The sequence below is a fragment of the Castanea sativa genome, chromosome 12 (genome assembly GCF_040712315.1).
Source record: "Castanea sativa cultivar Marrone di Chiusa Pesio chromosome 12, ASM4071231v1".
Taxonomy (NCBI): Eukaryota; Viridiplantae; Streptophyta; class Magnoliopsida; order Fagales; family Fagaceae; genus Castanea; species Castanea sativa.
Window position 1 is genome coordinate 48,680,582 of NC_134024.1, and position 16,097 is coordinate 48,696,678.

General features: G+C 38.7%; 2 protein-coding genes and 1 pseudogene across 2 annotated transcripts; all 3 read right to left on the reverse strand.

The window, feature by feature from the left end:
- Positions 1-1,775: 1,775 nt before the first annotated feature.
- On the reverse strand, positions 1,776-2,204 carry LOC142620824 (uncharacterized). The gene has a single exon (XM_075794126.1). It carries the CDS (start codon positions 2,202-2,204, stop codon positions 1,776-1,778), a length of 429 nt encoding a protein of 142 aa, XP_075650241.1.
- Positions 2,205-2,911: 707 nt separating this feature from the next.
- Positions 2,912-3,355, reverse strand: LOC142620825 (uncharacterized). The gene has a single exon (XM_075794127.1). The coding sequence runs from the start codon at positions 3,353-3,355 to the stop codon at positions 2,912-2,914; it is 444 nt and encodes a 147-aa protein (XP_075650242.1).
- Positions 3,356-5,734: 2,379 nt separating this feature from the next.
- Positions 5,735-16,097, reverse strand: part of LOC142619068 (TMV resistance protein N-like) — a 66,245-nt pseudogene continuing 55,882 nt past the window's right edge.

A 16,097-nucleotide genomic window follows, 5' to 3' on the forward strand; every position in this document is an offset into this window, starting at 1 on the left:
AGAAAAGGAGCTGAAGTCTATCCTAGTCCAAGTGAAAACAGCCAGGAGCAACACTGTGACGGAGTTTAAGGACTCGTCATCCTTCATAGACGCTTGTGCCGCCTAATATGGTGACGAGTTTGAGGATTGCTTGAAACAAGTAAAATCCGTTTATACTGACTTGGATTTATCCAAGATTTCCATGGATGAGTCTATCTCGTTAACCCCTGCAGGCGACACCGTCAATGAAGAAGGGGACGATGCTAACCAAAGGGATGACAACGTCGTTCTTGCTCAACCAGCCGCGGACCAACCTGCCACTTTGACTCCAGCAAATCCTCATGGCAACGATCTAAGTGCCGTCAGCCCTTCTATTCCTTGCGCCCAGCCCTTTATCGCCGAAGATGACGGAAGGTCTCAAGATCCCCCGACGTCATGAACCTTAGCACTTTTTCCTTCTCCCTTTTTTTTTTAAAAAAAAAAGGTGTAGACGAATTTTAATGCTTGACGCCCGTTTCTCTGGGCTTTTGTAAAGACATTGTTTGTGTTAATCTTAATATGTTGTTTTATATTCGAAGCATGTTTCTCTCTTTTTATATTCTATGTTAAAACTACTTGCTCGTGATGATCCCGTCAGCCTGTGGATGACGGCGTTGTTTCATTGTTATTTATCAAAGTAATAACGGCGTCAGCCTCCTTTTAGCTCAGACCTCGAGCTGTTTTATCAATCCATCAGCCTCATGGGCGACGGCGTCGGATCAAAACTTAGCTGTATGCTTGTCAACTTTTAACGGCGTCAGCCTCTTTCTAGCTTAGACCTCGAGCTGTTTTTATCAATCCGTCAGCCTCATGGGCGACGGCGTTGGATCAAAACTTAGCTGTATGCCTCAGTTTTTAACGTCGTCACCTTTCTTAGCTGATTCGGTACGACTTATTTGTTTGCCGTATATCTGTCACTTTAACGGTACGACTTATTTGTTTGCCGTATATCTGTCACTTTTATGAGCAACGCCGTCAGCTTTCTTTTAGCCGTTTAATTATTTTGAGATGTTTGCCATATATCCGTCACTTTATATGTGACGGCGTCAGCTTTTTTTTTTTTGTAGGTGATGGGTTCAGCTTCTTCTCTTTGGTAGGTGACGGGTTCAGCTTTTTCTCTATTGATTATTCATCAACTTCATGGATTCTAGTTTAGAGTTTATTTATTTGTAGGTTTTATAATTAATGGACTTTTCCTCTTTTTGGACGTTACACTGATCCCGTCACTTTGTTGTCCCTGTCCACTTTGTGTACTTAGTGATAAGGTCGTCCACTTTGTGGACCTCGTGGTAGATTCGTCCATTTTGTGGATTCAAAAGATAGGGTCGTCCACTTTGTGGACTTTGCAATAAGGTTGTCCACTTTGTGGACTTAGTCATAAGGTCGTACACTTTGTAGACTTGGCCATAAGGTTGTCCATTTTGTGGACTTAGTAATAAGGTCGTCCACTTTGTGGACTTAGCCATAAGGTCGTCCACTTTGTGGACTTGGCCATAAGATCGTCCATTTTGTGGACTTAGCAATAAGGTCATCCACTTTGTGGACTTGCTGTCTCCTTGAAGACATAATAAGTTTACTAGTCGTTTCTGAATAGAACTCCTCTTATCATGATGAATGCATAAGTAGAACTTTGTTCGAAAAAGAATAAACTTTCAGCCCTTTGGGCTTAAAATATATTGTAGACAAGAATAAACTAGGACAAATAATTAAAAAAAACATAAACTGGTAATGAGGAGTAGTGTTCTGCTTGCAATCCTTTACTGGTAGTACTTTCTGAGATGCTCGGCGTTCCATGGGTGTCGTAGCCTCTGTCCGTCAAGTGTTTCTAAGTGATAGGTGTCCTTTCTTTGCCATGATGTAATCATGTAGGGTCCTTCCCAGTTTGGGCCAAGCTTTCCTTGTGCGGGATCTCTGGCGGCGCCCATCACTTTCCTTAAAACGAGGTCTCCGACTTTGAAGTATTGGCGCTTGACTCGGGAGTTGTAGTGCTTGGCCATGAGGTCCTGGTATCGTGCAAGTCTCTGCTCAGCCATCGCCCTTACCTCGTCAACTAGATCCAGCTGTAGACGTAGCTCTTGGTCATTTCTTCCCCCGTCATGATTATCCACCTTGTAACTCGTGAGTCCTATCTCGGCTGGGATGACTGCTTCACTCCCGTATGTTAGTTGGAATGGAGTTTCTCCCATGGGAGTCCTTACTGTTGTTCTGTATGCCCATAGTATGCTGGGCAGCTCCTCAGGCCATATGCCTTTTGCCCCCTCGAGTCGAGTCTTGATGATTCGAAGCAAGGATCGGTTCGTGACTTCAACTTGTCCGTTTGCTTGAGGATGGGTTGGGGAGGAATAGTGGTTCTTGATTCCTAGCTCTAAGCAGAAGGTCCGGAAGGAGTTGTTGTCAAATTGTTTACCGTTGTTCGAGATCAAGACTCTTGGAATTCCGTAGCTGCAAACAATGTTTTTCCACACGAAATTCCATACATTCTTTTCAGTGATTGTGGCTAAGGCTTTAGCTTCGACCCATTTGGTGAAGTAATCGATGCCGATGACGAGAAACTTCAGCTGTCTTGCTGCTATTAGGAATGGTCCCATGATATCTAACCCCCACTAGGCGAATGGCCATGGGGCGGTTATGGGGGTCAATTCTTCCGCTGGCTGTCTAATGATATTGTTGAACCTTTGACATTTGTCGCAAGCTTTTACATAAACCTGGGCGTCATTTTGCATTGTCGGCCAGTAGTATCCGGCCCGAATCAACTTATGTACCAATGACTGTGACCCTGAGTGGTTTCCGCATATCCCCTCGTGTACTTCTCTCATAACGTAGTCTTCTTCTTTGGGGCCTAAACATCTTAAGTACGGTCGAGAGAAGCCCCTCTTATACAGGATGTCCTTTATCAAGACTGTGACCCTGAGTGGTTTCCGCATATCCCCTCGTGTACTTCTCTCATAACGTAGTCTTCTTCTTTGGGGCCTAAACATCTTAAGTACGGTCGAGAGAAGCCCCTCTTATACAGGATGTCCTTTATCAAGACGAACCGTGCTAACTGGACCTTTAGCTTCCTTGCGGCATCCTTCTCGTCAGGTAGCGTACCATCTTTTAAGTAGGAGATCAGGGGGGTGGTCCAATTGTTTTCGGAACCAATCTCCTGTATATTAAGAACGTCTATTAGTGGTGAAGGCTGAATAAAAGAGAGCACCTTGTCGATAGTTATCATAGACTCCGCAAACGCGGTTTTGGCAAGATGGTCGGCCTGCTCGTTTTCTCCTCTTGGGATTTGGACTATCTTGGCCTGCAGCCCATCTATCCTCCTCTTCGCTTGCTCCCAGTACTTCTTCATCTTTTCGCCCTTGCACTTGTACTCGCCATTCACTTGACTTGTAACGACCTAGAAGTCGCAGTGAATAACTACGTTCGCGGCCTCCACAGCTTTGGCAAGGTCTAAACCTGCTATCAGGGCTTCGTACTTAGCTTCATTATTAGTTGTAGGAAAATCGAGACGAATCATACATTCGATCTCGTCGCCTTCTGGAGATTTAAGTACGACCCCTGCTCCACCAACCTTCTTGTTAGACGACCCATCTGTAAAAACGCTCCATTGGGGATTTTCTGCCTCCTCACCTTCCGTGCTGGTGAGCTCCGCAATGAAGTCGACAACTGCTTGTCCCTTGATGGTGGTGCGGGGGCGATATTGTATGTTGAATTCGTTCAACTCTATTGACCACAATGTTATTCGTCCGGCGGCTCCAAGGCTGCCCATTGCTCGCTGTAAAGGTTTGTCAGTTAGGACGACTATCATATGGGCTTGGAAGTATGGCTTGAGTTTACGGGTCGCCGTGACTAGAGCGAAGGCGAGTTTTTCCATGGGGGGATATCTCTCTTCTGCACCATGCAGCGCCTTGCTCGCGTAGTACACGGGCCTTTGGACCCTGTCGTCTTCTCTAACTAAGGCCGCACTAACGGCAGCTGGGGAGACGGCCAAATAAAGGAATAGTTCTTCTCCTGGTTGTGAGGGACTTAGTAACGGTGGTGAAGAGAGGTAGACCTTCAAGTCTTCGAACGCTTGTTGACATTCGGCCATCCATTCAAAGGATTTTTTCAGTGTACGGAAGAATGGTAGACATCTATCCGTTGCCCTCGACACGAATCTATTAAGCGCGGCGACCCTGCCATTAAGGCTTTGTACTTTCTTCATATTTTTAGGAGGTGCCATCCCCATTTTGGCCCGAATCTTGTCCGGGTTGGCCTCGATGCCTCTTTGGGATATCATGTACCCTAAGAACTTTCCCGTCGTCACTCCGAAGGCATACTTGCTTGGATTGAGCTTCATGTTATAGGAGCGAAGAGTGTCAAAGGTTTCTTTGAGATCCTCCAAATGATCTTCTTCCCTTTGACTTTTAACTAGCATGTCATCGACATATACTTGGACGATTCTTCCAATCTGTCGTGCAAACATCTTGTTCATGAGCCTCGATAGGTTGCGCCAGCGTTTTTCAAGCCAAAGGGCATGACTTTGTAGCAAAAAAGGCTTTGGCTTGTTACAAACGAAGTCTTCTCTTGATCAGCTTCGTCCATTCGGATTTGGTTATATCCGAAAAATGCATCCATGAAGCTCATAGTAACAGATTTAAAGTTAAGCCTATTGTATATATTTCAAATTTACATAGTGGAGCTATTTTCCTTATGGTTGTTAGTTAAGCCCCCCGACAGTGGTTTGTACTTTGGAATTGTTATTCCATTAGTTTCCCTAGATAACTAAATTATGTATTCATCTATTTATTTATTTACGCAATACTGTGTATGATAATATCTATCAAGTCTAGAACATAATTAGAATAATTAACTATTTGGCTTAAAATACTAGGATGGAATACAAAGGTGCTATAGCGGGAAGATGATGACAAATGCAATAGCGGATTGGGTGCTTGTCCTTGCCCCTACAGACACTTTTGTTGCATCCTCACAAAAAAAATATGGAATTGAGCATTCTTCTATCTTTTTTGGATAATTCATAATTTTTTATTGTTACAAAATAGAAACACTTAAAACACTGATTCTTCAGTTAGTCCACTACAACAAAGGCATCTGCCCTGACCTATACATTAAAAGATCATCTCCATTTGAAAACAGTGTTACATCGTCCCAACCCAGTTTTACATAGAGATATGAGCCTTCGGACTAAACTACAGCATCAGATTGGTGTTAATCTTACCCAACATCTTCTTTTAAAAAATAAGACCAATCACAAACCCAGCTACTAGCAAAACTTTTAAGCAGAAGCCATGAATGAGGGAATGTGGTACCCTCCAGTTATAACAGATAACTCTGTTTAGGTTAGGATAGAGTTGCAGTTACTTCCTTTGAACATCATTCTAAACTTAACATACTTTCTCATTCTCTTCACTTTGATTTCCTCTGTTTTGACCTCTCCATGAATTCTTAAGTTTCTCTGAGACCATATGTGATAGACAGTAGCCCACCAAACCACTCTGCACAAGAAAGTTCTGAGGCTCTTTCCTTTGATAGTTATCTACCCACATGAGTGCCTATTGGACCCAACCACCTGTCTATCATATATTATGATAACATGCACACGTCTGCCGACGTATCCTATGTACTTTCTGAGAAGTGTACTCAGCTGAAATTTCATCAGACAATGTCATAAAACCGAACCCCCTATGACACATTTTTCTTTCATCCTGAAGCAAAATGCATTATGATATTAGTTATGCCAATAACATATGGGCAACACCCAAAAAGGATCTGATAAATACTAATATATAACACAGAATATGCAATTACAGTACAAAATGAGTTTACATGATGCGCAAATAGCACCATGAAAAACCAAGCAATCAATTACAATTAGTACCAAGAAAAGCCTCTGAGAAATTACTGATTTTCAATTCTTGTCCCAGGATGAATTTGGCAGAATATCTCATCTGTTTCCAGTTGGTGTTACCTCTAAGTGTTCATCATGTGTTCATTTTCCCTCTTGTAGTCATATCTGAACATCTTAATTTCAGCATTGCGCAATATTGAATTTTTGCTATATAGATAAGTTGGTAAAAGTATCGCTCTACAAGCATGCCTATTTTGAAAACTTGAACCCCAATCTGATTTAACAATACATCTTATCACATGCTTCATAGCATGTTTGAAGCACTTAGAAAGAAGTTGTCAAGAAAAACAGTGCAGTAATATTTTCATCAGCTAGCCACCCACACATTCTCAATTATACTACATATAAATCAGCTACTTTTTACCTTCATAAGATACACGTCCAAAACATAGCTAAACTGACTGAAATGCAACTACACATTATCAACTGTAGATTCAATCGGAATACATCCTATGAAAAGCCTCTTTCTCCACTTAGCAGCTGAACTTGTCAAAGGCTTAACAGCATAGTCATCAGCAGAAGCAACCACCATTCCTGCACAGTCATCAGCAAGTCCTCTTTATGTCCAGAAGATAATAGTCAATTCACAGGCATCTGACCGGTTACATGAGCATGATCTGCAGGAGAGCAGAGTCAACAGCAATATGCACACCCCCCACCCCCAAAAAAAAACAATTTTAAAAATTGACAGCTTGAGAGCCAATATACTAGCATAGCATTGTAAATATTTTCTAATGTATAATAAGGATATCCATAATGACTGTAAGCAGAACTATTCGATGTCCTGTAAAATGGAGAACCAAACCAAAATTAAGGAATAATATGGGCTCATTTAAATCTTGAGGATACATTTTCCACTGCAGGTTGAGATGCAGAGAACAATATAAATCATGCACATGAGATCTATCAACAAAATTCCATATTGGTACATTGTCCCATAAAAGTGTTTGTGAACACTAGCATTGGACCCAATATCACACAGGTCATATACACAAGCAGTATGCTTCTCTCAGTTGTTACTTCCAATGACCACTTAAAATGATGTAAAGGGTTGGCAATCACATATTCTAATTTAAATTTGTTTTCCGTCACTGCCAATCTAATTCAACTATATTTATTGAAGAGTGAATACCCATTTTGCGGTACAATGTTTATCCAAGAGAATAGGAAATATATACATTTTGGCAATGTTAATCTATCAATTATTGAAGAGTGAATACCCATTTTGCGGTAAAATTTCCAGTTATTATAAAATGAGGAAGTGCCATTATGAGTGAAAGGATGGAAAAGTCATTACTCACCAAATCACAAAGAGAATTAGAAATAAATGAGATATTTATTTAAATTTAAGATAGAAGGAAGAGCACAGCAGTACTAAAGGCAACTGTACAAGTAGTGGAGAGGTTATTCAAAAACTTGTTTTCCCATATCTTTAAGAATGGTATCAGTGGGGTTGTCTCAGTCTCTCAAGGTGAAATTCCTCATTAGAGCTTCTTGTTCTACTGGGTCATGCCTCATAAATCATAATTAGAGTTTTGCATTTTTCTTTCACAATTATCAATCATCAATTGACGAATGAGACCCCAATTGACAGATAAAGAGGCCACACAATCCTTTATTTGCTTGCTTACACTACATATCACCTAGCTGTTTAAAGAGTAAGCCCAAACTTCTGCACTATCAAGGTTGGTCAATTTCTAGGAATTGAATCCTGGGTTCTAGGAATTGATGCTTTTGTACTATTTGGTAGTCTAGCCCTATCTTGATTTTGTTTATATATTTCAAGGGATCATGAGTTCATACTTCATAGTATAATCTTGGTTCTGATGATAAAATGCCAAACTCCCTTCCATTGTGAACTTGAAGTACCTAGATTCAGAATGCCCCTTCTTAAAATCTAGAATCACAATGAGAAATTCCATACATAAGCACTAAAAAGCAACAACCCTACCCACTTCTCACGACCTACATACCTACAACTTCAGCCAAGCCAAAGAGCACATCACTTCATTATTGTGCAATGTACCAGCCATATAACCTACAAATATTGTCTCAAACTTAACTACAAGCCAAAACTAATTATGAAATTACAAAACCAACATGATAGATAGTAGCTTACCAGCTGAACCAGAGCCACCGTAGGGGCGAGGATGATGCATATGCTCTTCTGGGGCTTCCTTATCAAGTGACCCAGCTCATGTATAAGCAGTACAGCAATGTGGTTGTCCCACAACCTGTCCCTATATAAACAACAATACTCTCCTCCAAAGCTTTCTGGCATAGCTCCAACTGGTACCTTCAGAAAACATATATACAAAACAACATAAACCACAGTAATCTCCTCCTATTTTCTTGGAAAAATACATTTTATTTAAAGGAAAGAAATTGCCAGAAAAGCCAAACACAACTGGCTTGCTAGAGCTGCACTTATGTGTTTTGAAAAGTTTGTATGAAAATTAAAGGATTCGAATATATATATATATATATGTGTGTGTGTGTGTGTGTGTTTGTGTGTGTGTGTGTGTGTGTTTTGAAGGGAAACCAAAAAAATTAAGAACTCAAGAAAAAAGTCGGGAACCGCTATTTCAGCCCGTATGATTCAAAATCTTTTTACCCTTTTCACTTTAATTAACCTCAAGTTTCCTTGTAGCCAAACAGAAATTGCACCAAACCCAGTTCCACTCCATCATCATTAGCATCAACCCCACAGACACTCAAAGACAGTGTTGTGGTCGTTGTAGTAAGCACCAAACCCTGTGCTCTAGTGGTAGTACGATCATTGTGTAGCCTCTATCTCTGCTATCGGTTTCTAAATGACAAATAAGATGATGAGAAGTTTCTAATTCCAAATTGTCCAGAATCGTATCTAGATGCTTGTACACTAGAAAAGAAAACAAATTTAACTAAATAAACAAATGAAATAAAAGTTTGTTTAGAGCACAACAATAAAGACTATTCTGATCAGCAATAACTCAAATAATGACATTTAATTGATAGAAGACAATCCATCAACTACAATATTATAAGGAAAGATAATCCGCACACAAACACACCAGAAGTTCTAGACAAAACTTCATTTCTAAAATCAAATTGTGTAAATGAAAATATATATATATATATATATATATATATATATATAACTAAGTTTCTTATATTGGGATCCAACAAAAAAAAAAAAAAAAAACAGGAGTCTAATTCAACTATTACAGGCCCAATTCTAGGGCAAACTCAACACAAAATCCGAAAACCAAAAGCCAAATTTCCAAAGCTTCATACAAATGGGGAAAAAAAAAATCATTGACTCCATTTTCAGATTTCAAAAGGGTTAATGTGGTGAAGAAAAACAAAATCACGTGCCTTTTTTTTTTTTTTTGAAAAGGGTCCAATTATTCTACTTTCCATTTGATTACACAACAACACTGAAGTGGGGATGCATCTATTCAATTGTATTCTCCTATGGAAAATATTGTAGCAAATGCTATAGATAGAACAACAAAAGTGCTGATTTTACCCTTTGGCATAATTGAACAAAAATTGTGAACACACAATCAATTGCAACAGAACCATAAGAAAGAGAAAGAGAAAGAGGTGACTTACAAAAAAAATCAAAGAGAAAAAAAAGTTTCTCAACTGTGCAGATTCATCAAAGTTGCCACTTTCACTGGGGTTCCTCTTTCCTCACTCAAAATCAGAGTCACCTTGTCCTTGTATGAATGAATTCCCAATCCAGTTTTCAATTAGATTAGGGTGCTCTGTCCACTTTGGCTGTGGTGGTTCATCATCACCACTTTCCTTAATTTTGGTATCTTTCTCTGAATTGCCTAAATCATCATCCTCATAATAAGGAGTGATAGTGCAGCTGCTAGACCCAAGCTTAGTTTGTTTGAGATCTTCAATGTCTTGCTCGAATATCAAACGGGCTCCGCATTTCGTAACCTCCAAGCCTGGACTGTAGGTTTTAAATGTAACCTCAATTTGGGTGAATTCATTAGCATCCAATTCTTTTTTCCATTGGTGTTCAAGTACTGTATAGGGAAAATATTCGAACCAAAGATGATACAATTCAATCTTACCAAATTCATCCAATAAATCATGCCACAATCCGTGAAAGCCATGACCTTTGTTGGCTTTAACAAAACAACGAAGCCAATATAGAGGATGATGCTGGCAGAATATATAAACAGCGCACACAGCGATTCCCATAAATTTGCTACTCAATAATAAATGTGAAGGCACTTGCAAATTCACTGAAGCCCCTACCTTTTGGTGCCTAAACCAATTCGGAATTTCACTTTCAGGAATTGTGAGAAATCTTAACCTATCCGGGTTATAGCATCTCTGAAACAAACAAATCATGATGTTTAGAACTTCACTCGCATGCAAGAGAGAGAGAGAGAGAGAGAGAGAGAGAGAGACCTTAATGATATAATGTCTTAGAATTGTTGACAACGGGTCGCCTTTGCCTTGATTATAAATCAATTTGAAGCAATTGAAAAGACATATTTTATTCGGCCAAAAATCATATTCTGGACTTGATGAAAATGTTTCTAGTGAGGTACACCCTGTAGCATCGATCAAATACAAATCTAATGGAAGTTTGGGCAATGTTTGAAGTTGAGTGCAACTGCCCAAATAAAGGCCTTTCAAATTAGATAGTTGAATGATACTTTCAGGAAGGCAAATAAAATTGTTTCCTTTTAAATTTAATTTTTTTAAAGATGAAAAGGACACAAGAACATCAGGAATAGTTCGAATATTGCAAAAACTTAAATCCAGGTCCGTCAAAGACCATAAGCCTTGTAAACAAGACTCTAACATGCCCATGGGATCAGGACTTCTTTTTCGTTGCATTAAAGGAAAACTCAGGAGCTTATTGAATGATTTAGATGATAGCCCCGCACATCCACGGAGAGATAGTACTTCAAGATTTTTTAAGTGAACAATAGATAAAGGTAGCCCTGTTATACCAGTTCCACTCACGTCTAGCTTTTCTAGGCCTTTGATATTACCCAAATTCTCTGGTAATTCATCAAGCTTTGAACAGCCAGATAAAGTGAGAAATTTTAGAGACATCAAACAACAACATGCATTTGAAAGACTTGATAGGTTTTTACAGTCCCTTAGATCCAATTCAATAAGGCCAGTTAAATGCTCCATTGATAATGGTAGATCTTTTATAGTTGTCCCACTCAAACAATGTTTCGACAAATGTGACATATTTCCTACAATTTCTAGAAACTTCTTCAGTCTTGAACAACCACCAAGATCGAAAATTTCAAGTGCTTCCAGGCTGATCTTGTGAGGAAGGCTTTCAAGACATTTGCAACCATTCAAATCCAATCGAATAAGTTGTTTGAGATCTTCTATAGATGCATGAATCTTATATAGTCTTGTACAATGTCGAAAAATCAATTGCTTAAGCTTCGGGGCTCCACTAAGGTCTGGCATCTCAATCAAGTTTTGAGAGTCACTTAGGTCAATGAGTCTTAACTCGCCTAAATTCTGTTATAAACCCAAAAAAAAAATTATTAGATAAAGTCAAGCCTTACTGAAAATGAATAAAATGCACATTTTCATAACTAAAAATCTTACCATGTTTACATTCCATAGTTGTTTGATGCCACTACAATGCATTCTCAATTCAACAAGTTTGTTTAGTTGGAAATTGGTTGGTAAACATTTTAAATGATATCCAGGCCACTCAAGAAGACATAACTCATTAGAAAGATAATTGAGGCCTTGTGGAAGTTGCACCTTACCTCTAATGAGGTCTTTTGGAAGTCGCATAGTACCATTTATGAAGTCTTCTGGAAGTTTCTCACTACTAATTTTAAGCAATCTCAAAATTTTCATCTTTGAGAAGGCTTCAGCACTCAGGTGTTCCACTTTTTGAATAGGTATGTTTACCATTATGCCTCCAATTACCTCTGTTCCCTAATAAGAAAAAACAACAAAATTAGAATAATTGGTAAATTGTTAGAAAATTTTATAACAATATATATAATTTTTTAAGTTCAGGTTTGTACTAGTCAACTTACAGAATTATTCTTCAATACATGAATGACATCATCATAAATCCACAACCTACTACGTCCACCAGGTTCTTTAGGAGATTCACGACGAACGATTTCTTGACCCATATCTTGTAGCAAAACATGCATCCACAAAGTTCCATGGCCATAAATGGTAATGAGAGATTTGTCCATAAGAACACCAATATCGTAGTCTAGAGAATAATAAAATTAGGACATCACTCGTGTGGGAAACCACTCGTGTGGTAATTTGTGCCATCTTCATTAAATGGTGGGACACATGGCTTGGAATGATTGGCTCTGTGCCTAGACGAGCGTGTCGCTTCGTCTTCTGTGCCCCCTTTCGCCTATATATATTTCATTTTCCCTCTTGTTTCCAACTTTTCACACCTTGCTAATTTCGAGAGAAAGAGAACGTCATCGCTGATATAATTAGGACAAGCTAGGATTTGTGATGAGAATTTTGTTTTTCTTTGAATTTTTCTGTATCATGTCTAGTTATTTTGTTGTTGATGCAAGTATGTTGTGAGTGGCTTTGTGCTGCATCTTTTCTTATTAACTTATTTATTTTCATCCAAACAAAGGATAACTGGGTACAATATCATATAGGCTTGCAACTTTGGAAAATTGATTGACAAGAAACTTAAATAGAGGAAATACATAAATTTTGTATAAATTTCTGCTAACTGTTAAAGTATTCATCCTTAGAAATTTGGGGGGGAAAAAAAAGAGGCAATGCTAATATGAGTTGAAGTTACCCATGGGAAAGTCAAATCACAAAGAAAAGAGGAAATAAATGAGCTATTTTAAATAAATCTTAGATAGAGGACTAGAGGGTGGTTGACACACCAGTAACTTAGAAATAAAGAGCTCAGAACTAATGAAGGTAGCAGTGCAACCAAAGGGAGGTTATTCTACAACTCAATTTCCCTTGTCTTTAAGCGTGGGATCGATGGTATTCTCTTTCAGGTTAAAATATCTCATCACAACTTCTAGTTCTACTGGGTCTTGCTTCACCATTACAATTTTGCTTATTTCTTTCTCTATTTTTTTTTTTTGATAAGTAAGATGTTTATTGATATCAAAAATGAAACACCCTAGTACACAAGGAGTGTACAAGGGTTAAACAGTCAAGAACAAAAATTACAAGAATCTAAGAAATCAAGAAAAGATAAAGATGATTGGTTCTGCAATGCAGTCAACCAATCTCTAAGGGTTCTAAAGAAAAATAGCTTCAAGTCTGAAATTGATCTCTCCTTATCTTCAAAGCACCTGCTATTTCTCTCTCTCCAAAGACACCACAACAAGCAATGTGAAACAGTCATCCATATATGCCCATTTCGATGACAACCAAATTTGCCTTGCCAACATGCTAATAGCCCCACTACAGATTGCGGCATCACCCAGCTAACTCCAAACAATCCAAACACCATTGCCCACATATCCATTGCAACCGGACAATGGAGAAAAAGATGATCAACCGATTCACCATTACACTTGCACATGTAACACCAATCCAATATCCAAATCTTCCTTTTACGTAAGTTGTCAATCGTTAAGCACTTCCCCAAAGCAGCAGTCCAAATAAAGAAAGCAACACGAGAAGGAATTTTCTGTTTCCAAATACTCTTCCAAGGAAAGCAACAATCATTGGAGCCCACTAAGAGACTGTAATAATCCTTAACCATAAAACCCTTCTTTCTATCAAGTTTCCAGCACATCTTATCCTCACCAAATCCTTTCACCGAAGCACCATAAATGGTATCCATAAAACTAGCCAATGCCTCTAATTCCCGAGCATGCACACCCCTAAAGAAACTTACATCCCAAAAGAGAACTCCATTATCAAGCTTCATAAGCTCAGCCACACTAGCCTCCTTGTCTCCGCAAAATCGATACAATTCCGGATAACTGACTGCAAGGGAAGTCTCACCACACCAATGGTCTTGCCAGAATTTCAATCTTGACCCATCCCCAACATCATATAGAATGTGGCGAGAAAAAGAAGGCCATCCCTGACGAATATTTTTCCACAAACCCACACCATATGGACCATTAACAGGCCTAGTACACCAGCCACCCCCTTCACAGCCATATTTTACCTCTATCACTTGCCTCCAAAAGGCAGTCCTCTCCATCTCAAATCTCCATAGCCACTTTTCAAGCAAAACTTCATTAAAAAGTCTTATCTTCCTTATCCCAAGGCCCCCTGAAGCAATGGGACAGCATACAGTAGCCCATTTAACTAAATGGAATTTTGGTTCATCTCCAATGCCACCCCATAAGAAATTTCTCTGTAGTTTCTCAATTCGGTTAGCCACAGCAACAGGAATAGGGAATAGAGATAGGAAATAAGTAGGTAAATTAGATAGAGTGCTTTTAATTAAAGTGACTCTACCTCCCTTTGATAAGTACAGACGTTTCCATCCTGCTAATCTCCGTTCTATCTTTTCCAGAATTTGGTTCCAGATTGCCTTATCCTTGCATTTAGCTCCTAAAGGAAGACCCAAATACTTCATTGGAAGAGTACCTTGTTTACAGCCAAGAACAGTCAACAATAAGTCCAAATTATGCACCACACCAACAGGACCAATTCTGACTTGCCCAAATTTATCTTTAGGCCAGAAACCACCTCAAACCAAATGAGGATCATACGGAGAAACAGAATCTGGTCCAAATCAGCACCACAAAAAATCAAAGTATCATCCGCAAAGAGAAGGTGAGACACCACCAATGATCTTCCCTCTACACAACCCACACTAAAGCCTGACATGTGACCATCATGGGCAGCCTTTTCCAACATCCTCCCAAGGGCTTCCATAACCAATACAAATAACAAAGGGGATAATGGGTCTCTATTATCAAACATCAACTGACAAATGAGACCCCAATTATCTGATAAAAAGGCCATGTAGTGATAAAGCCCACACTTCTGCGCTGTCAAGCTTGGGCAACAGATAGCAATTGAAGCTTCAATGCAACGGTATTGATTAAACCAATCTAGAAGTGATTCACATATTATATAGGAGAGCCATGTCAATTCACCTGGATGGAACAACATGACATTGGTTTCTAAATGACAAATAAGACGAGGAGAAGTTTCTAATTCCAAATTCTCAAGGATGGTAGCTGGATGCTTATAGACTGAAAAAGAGTGCATATATAATGGTCATAACCAGCGCACAAAGCTTCCACTTTTTATGGAGTCGAGAAGAAGTCATAGCAGGCAGTTTTAACACAATTAATGATACTCAATTGATAGCAAAGAATCCATCTACTGCAAATTTCAAAGATACAAATCAATATTATTGCTTTATTTGACTAACTCAACAGAGCTAACCTATCACACAGACACAGATATCAGGACTTGACAACTTTCCATTTCTAGGATCAAATTTTCAATGAAAACAGAAAATAATGGAATTAGTTGAGCCTCTTATTTTGGGACCTAGGAAAACAAGAAGGCCTACATCAAAAGGAGCCGAATTTAACTTTTACAGGCCCAATTTCAGGGAAAACTCAGCACAAACTCCAAATACCTAAAAGCATAATTTCCACAGATTTCTAATCAAGAAAACAGCACAAAATCAGCAAAATTCATCACTACCTCAAAGATCATCAACAACATAATAGAAAAAATAATTGTTCCAAATATTATATACACGTAAAAACAAAACTAATTGAAAAAGAAAAAAAAAACAAAAACAAAAATTTATAATAATTATAAATTCTATTCTCTTTCCTTTTTAGCGGTCCACTAAAGTCTAACAATCCATATAAACAGAAGAATCTTCCTCAAATGAACATATTAACTTCTTAATCAAAGAATTAAAATCACAATTACCATCACCACGTTGGATTATAGCGAAATCTGACAATGACGTGGCAGAAGCTGAGTTTAGACTAGTAATCAATGAACTCGTTTTTGGAATTGGCTCAGTGTTCGTCACCAAATTGATGTTCTTCAATAAGAACTCGTTTGTCACCAAATTGAATTTGAATTCAAGAAATCTACATATGAGGTATTATTCCAACAGTGTGTCTTTTGAAGAGCTAGTTCATTCTTTCTTTTCTCTAAGCAACGTAACTTTCTAAAACATCTTTTCTTTTCCCCATTTTTCCTCCATCACTCATGACAATTCTGAACA